Raw genomic sequence first — 5,969 nt, 5'->3', positions numbered from 1 at the left:
TGCTCATGTGAGATCTCCGGGTTGATATTGGGTATACGCCAGAACGCAGGCTTCTCCTCAGTGGAGTAAAAGGATATCATAAGTGAACCTGAAACCATCCATCACACTAGCTGATGCGGCCTATGGTACAGCAAACCAAAAAGCATGCCACCTTACCCTCAGAGAGCAAGGCAGCCCTCATACGGCATGCTACAGTGAATAGCTCCTTAGACAGAGCACTCGGGCCCTCCTTCATAAATCTATCTCTGAGGTCATAGGGTACCCACCAGAAACATGTACCTAAATCCATACCATCCCTCGTTCACACCACCTGAGGTCCTACATGCCGACGTTGGCTGGAAAGCCAAATGGAAGGCATTGTCATTAGCACCTTCAACATCATTGGGCATCTGAGGAGGGGCCTTCCAACCCACCCTACTCGACGGCTGCGTTCGCACCTTCTCAATGATCGGTTCCTCATACTTCAGCTGTGCCTCGTCGAACTGCTTCCGCACAGGGAAGCTCGTCAACATAGCCGCGAACTCCTGCGTGTGTGTATACCTCAGGATTCACAAAAGGAGTGGTATAAACATCCTGCTCCTGGCCTGATCCTACACCAGTCTGACCCTGTTAGCCATACCACAATCTCCCATCTTCTTCCAGAGGATCCATGCCTTGAATGCATCAGCCTTACGTCCCGACATGGACGAGCAATACACCGTGTCTAACGGGCTCAAACACGGAAATGCCTGAGCATGGAATCGAACCCGCATCCTCCTTGTGAGAACCACCTCTGGTGCATGCTGTTCCTCATGAGCAGCTTTCAAACAACCAGAATGCCTACACAGTAGAGCACTGCACTGTAGAGGCACTCCTAACAACTTATGCAAATTCCAGGAAATCGAATCAGCCTGGTCCATGCCACCTGACACCACCATCCTTCTCATACCATCCATTGAGCAACTCCTACGTGTTAGACTATCATAGGGTTCTTCCCCTCTAGCTAAGAGGAATGATGCTCCCAAGGCACCATCCACATGTAGCCAGCATCCATACCTAACATTAAAACCTCCACAAAGCCCTCCAACATGATAGCCTACTTCTTCGCAATCCCAGCCAGAGCACTGCAGTCATCGAAGGCTCCTGCTACCGTACTACCAGCGGTTGCATTAACAAAGAAAGGCGTGTTGCCTTTCTCAATCTGACCACCAAATTCACAGCGGAGCGAAGCTTATCCATTGTTCCTTTTACCTCATCATTGATGCAGTTTTCGAGTTCAGATGGTATCATTTGGCAGGTTTCAGGATCACATTTAACGTAAACCAGACTCTTCCTACCAAGACCTGAGGGGAACAATCCCACGTAAGATGCTCCTCTAGCCGCCGCTCAGCCACGAATCTTCCCTGTGCGCACTTTCCAATGACCAACTGTACGACCTTGGGAATAGGGGACTTACCGAGCATCATGCATCCTCTCTCCATAGAGCAATGAGAGTTGGCCGATGTGAAGACCATCAATCTACCCCTAGGATGTCCTAAGCCAGACAATGTGACCAAACATATGATAACGCCACGCACCTGCTCCCATGAGGCCCTCGTCGATCGTATCAGGGAACAGCTGCTGCCTAGCCACATGCAAGGCTGTGATATTACAGTGAGAAGCACCGGGTAGGAGCATACCATCGAACTGAAGCACTTATCACCAGTGCACTACCAACCAGCCTTCCTGCCTACCTGCCCATTCGCCCTATCACTCAAACCAGAGGCCAGACGCGTCAGTGTCGCACCATGACCTAACGAGTACACATCTCCAAAGGGCGTCAAGCAGAGTCTACCTGGTTCCAATGTAGAAGAGGATCGTCTTGTGTTGACGGGACTATGCTCATACCATCCCAAGAACGATGCCATGTGCTGTAACAGCCTGTGTTCCATAAGTAGCATCACCGGCGCCATCTCAAAGGTATACCTGATCACCACCAGCTTGCACCAAGACATGCCCCACCCAGACAGTGTCACTACATATTAACATTGAGTGCAGCAGTTAGGCCTTCAGCAGCAACTGCTAAGGGATCAGGTCGAGCAAAGAGCTGATTGAAGAAGAACAAATGACCGGTGTTGACCTGACCAACAGCAACAACGACCTCCACCCCAGGCATTTGAGGGGTGATAGCCTACAGAGAGGTCGCATGTAAAATCAACCGCTCGCTTGAGGCAATCATCATCCATAGGTGGACACTCCTCCTCGAACGCGATTGGACATGATACCGATGCAAAAGCCGATTCTATATCCTGCTTGCCTCGAGCCTATACTCAACATAGAACATTTCAGTGAGCCGCCAGCCTACCGAGACCACTGGAATTGGAGGATTGTCGTCGGAGCAGCAGTCTTCTTGGGCAGCAATATACCTATACCAAAAACCATCGTCAAGGCATTCACCTCCTCATCAAGGCTCACTTCCGAGTCCTCTCCATAACCGCTTCATGTAGAGGTTGCATACAGACATCCTTGGGCAGACACGCCACACTGCGTATCTCCTTAGACATAGTATCGATAATTTTACATTGGTTATACGCTGGAATCTTAGTATGAAGAAAAGTCAATCCATTGCTAATCAATAGAGCCCCACGTAGCAGTGCAAGGATACGCCCAAGCCGTCGCCTGAGTTCTCAATAGCATGCCATCCGAGACTGTTGTCGATCCATGCTGCCGTCCTAGTGTACAAGAGATATCTCCCTGTAGAGTATCATTACTCAACACCTTATTGGTATTAAAGTTCTCGCGATAAGCTCCTGCCTTGCCTCCTTTGGTCCTTCCTCGTCAACCTTATACCTCTCCTCGTACAAATCACCCTAGAAAGACATAAGATTATCATTATCTCAGCAGCGAGCATCCAACCACCCTACTACCTGCAAGGGCATCAGGAAGCACCGCTCACATGGATGATTATGAATTGGGCTCCTCGACCTAGGCGACCAAGTGAGCACCTGAGTAACGGCATTTACGCTCTAGTTTATACCATCCCTCGGAGAAATCTACCAGTAACTGAAATAGGTCCGTCCTGTGCCTGACTTTGACCCTAGAGTAACCGCACACGTGGAAACCGTGTTGACTTGGACAAGATTGATGGATGATCTGCAGGAAGTGACGAAGGTGTGGTACGTACTATTATTACCCAGTCGTTGCCCTTATATCTCTCTAACACTTTCTTAGCCTTCTCCAAACGGCTCGGGTCGGTCCGATTGTGCAACACGCGTGTGAGCTAAACGGCAAAGCAAAGAGCTGCCACCCGAGCAACCGGAAATCCGCTCCATCATCGATAAGTAAATAGAGTAGGCCTACTGCCATACCTCATTCTCTAGCACTTCCAGACATACAATGGGGGGCGTGCAGTCTGGGTCTACGCGGGTGGGAATTTGCTGCTCGCTGCCGTTGACACCATTCGGAATGACCTAACGCGTTCATGTATACCGAAACATAGTATGGGTTGTTACGGTTACTACCTTTTGGAATTCGGGAGCGGCGATTTCAGCGGTTAGATTTCTGCCAGCAGCGGGAGAGTTTACAGGCATCGCAATAATGCGAAAAAAGACTAAATAACCGGAAAAATGTACATACCATGACTTAGCATTATCGTCTTCCCCTGCGGAACATATGGAAGCAACAACTACAGCACTGAGTTGATCGCTACAGCGTCACTCAGTTATCCATCACAGAATTCCAAAACTGTTGAACGCGCCTGCCTCACTCGTCTAGTGTCAGCGAGGTTGATGATGTATGTCGCATTCTGCGATATCTTGAGAGGCCGACTTGTGCAATCAACGTCGGTATGGGAGAATATGCATATGGTCATCTACATGCGTAGGTCACATCTGTGGAAGTTCTCATGAAAATGGAGCGAAGTCCCAATAGCTCCTATACAGTTCTATCCGAATTTGTACTTAAACTTCTAATTAGTGAGAAAACTTCTAAACTCAGCTGGGGAAAGCGAACATTCCAACACTGGCAATCGTTATCGGAAATACAGCTGGCAGCATCGATTGTTGAATTGTAGACTTGGGTTAGTGTATACTAATCTAACATCACACCGAAGATTGCCACATCCATGTCTAGATACACCTCTATGCATACAACAATGCTGGGAACATGTTCACACTGCAGAAACTCTGAGGACTTTTATTGAAACGAGATTTTTCACATAACATGATACGTCTACTCATATTTAACAACAAATCGTCATAATCTTTCTCATTCAGCAAACGAGGTCTACTTGGAAGCGATCAGACTTCTTGTCGGCCTCTGCGTCATTCGATTGGATCGGTCTTTGGGACAACGGCGGTAGTGCTATAACGGCTCACTCAGCCAACTCGAGATCTAAAGCCAGTGATCACAAACCTTGGATCTGCACTGCTGCCCAGACGTTAAGTTTCAGAATTGAGCTGGTGTAGAATGTCACGCCAATCGTTTAAGGGCGAGCGCTACTTTCTCACACGAAACAGCAAGATGTGCGAGTAATGCCCCCCATCATTCGCACGATTGGTAAGTTAAGCTGTGACCACAGCTTCATGAAGCCACGATAGCGGGATGGCTTTCTTCTTAGACGCTTCGACCGCCTACTACCCATGATGCGTAGGCTCGCCGCTCACTTGCCAACGGTCTTGCTTTCCTCGGGCTGACCTGCCACAACAAACACGTTAAAACTGGGGCTATCCAGACATTCACTACCATTCTCGATCATAAGTTTTTGTTTTTCCGCAAACAACGTCGTGACGATGTTGTTTACCTCGCCATGCCCTGCCAAAAAACAACCGAGAGATCTTCGCATATCACACAAGTTGTGTGACACAACACATTGCGCAGATTGCATAGAGCCTCTATTATAGAGGTTTCATGGAAGAGCTACGTTTGGGTGAGCTTGCACCGCCTGTGAATGCGGTGCCGCCCTTCCTTAGGTGGGATGCGACCATCCTTAGACTTTGCAGACCTCCTTAGAAATCTTTGCGTTATCCTTGGATTTTTGCGGCTTCCTTGGGAAAAGCAGACCTCCTTAGAAAACTTACACTCTCCTTAGATTTTTGCGGTACACCCATTCTCCCCCCCACAGGCCTTGGCGCCTCAACATGGCGTGGGGGGTGACCGGTTCGGTATAGCCGGTGCCAATCCTTGACCACCTCTACCTATACTCGCACATCCCTCAGCGGGTGCCTTGGAGTATAGTGGGGTTTCTCTCCGTTGATGCCTGTTCAGCTAATTACTAGCATTTTATTCTATGGGCTGATACTATGTGTATCTATCTTACCCTTTTGTTATATCTTATGCCACATCGTCCCCCCTCACGATTCTGTCCCACAATATTCCTGCTTCACCGTCTGCTCGTCGACGATTGCTTTCACATATGATCTGGCTTTTGTCGAGGATCGGCCTTTCTTCCTACTGAGTTACGTCGTACGTGATACTATGTGATACAAAATGGATGCCTTATGGTCCATAAGACTTATGGCATAAGTTATGGACTGTTTCGATGAATAATAACTCCATAAATTGGTGTACAGTTTAATATATCCGTTGATATTCAGTTTACGTATATCTAATAATACGCTGTCGAGTCGTGTTCTCATTCCGTCTATAGTTTCAGGTACTACATCATGCGGGATCAGCATCGTGGCGAGAAGTGAGATGTGGTCAGAGCGCTGCATGGCATGCAGTGCATATTTTATTCTGTCCCGTACTGTCGGCCGAATATCGTTTGCGTAGGCTTGAGGTTCTCATGGATGACTCGCCATAGACATTATGCACATATCCTTGATGCACCCGCTCTCCTCGCATTCCCAGGTACTCGATTATAACTCAACCAAATGACTAACACCAGGGGCGTTACTCCAACAACCGAACATGCACATCAGCGTGATAGTAAATAGCGCAAGCCCATCATGGAACATCTCCAAGACGTTAAAGTGACCTGACATTCGGATACAGGCTCATCCCGTGACGCC

The 5,969-nt window shown here is 48.3% G+C and overlaps 1 protein-coding gene across 1 annotated transcript; it reads right to left on the bottom strand.

The window, feature by feature from the left end:
• Positions 1-57: 57 nt before the first annotated feature.
• Pmar_PMAR008818 (glutamate decarboxylase, putative) lies at positions 58-3,560 on the bottom strand (the record flags this gene model as incomplete). The annotated part of the gene is made up of 24 exons (XM_002769773.1): positions 3,480-3,560; positions 3,327-3,428; positions 3,152-3,238; positions 3,016-3,111; positions 2,886-2,963; positions 2,737-2,828; positions 2,606-2,690; positions 2,434-2,558; positions 2,324-2,384; positions 2,154-2,282; positions 1,998-2,098; positions 1,814-1,944; positions 1,713-1,771; positions 1,557-1,665; positions 1,436-1,513; positions 1,231-1,322; positions 1,080-1,180; positions 959-1,035; positions 771-904; positions 595-728; positions 438-540; positions 323-389; positions 152-279; positions 58-120 (listed from the first exon to the last, which is right to left on the bottom strand). The coding sequence occupies exons 1-24, from the start codon at positions 3,546-3,548 to the stop codon at positions 58-60; spliced, it is 2,301 nt and encodes a 766-aa protein (XP_002769819.1). The 5' UTR covers positions 3,549-3,560.
• Positions 3,561-5,969: the final 2,409 nt, after the last annotated feature.

This window comes from Perkinsus marinus (genome assembly GCF_000006405.1).
Source record: "Perkinsus marinus ATCC 50983 genomic scaffold scf_1104296964904, whole genome shotgun sequence".
NCBI lineage: Eukaryota > Perkinsozoa > Perkinsida > Perkinsidae > Perkinsus > Perkinsus marinus.
The sequence above is the reverse complement of the archived record's forward strand: the minus strand, read 5'-3'. Positions and strand labels throughout refer to the sequence as shown.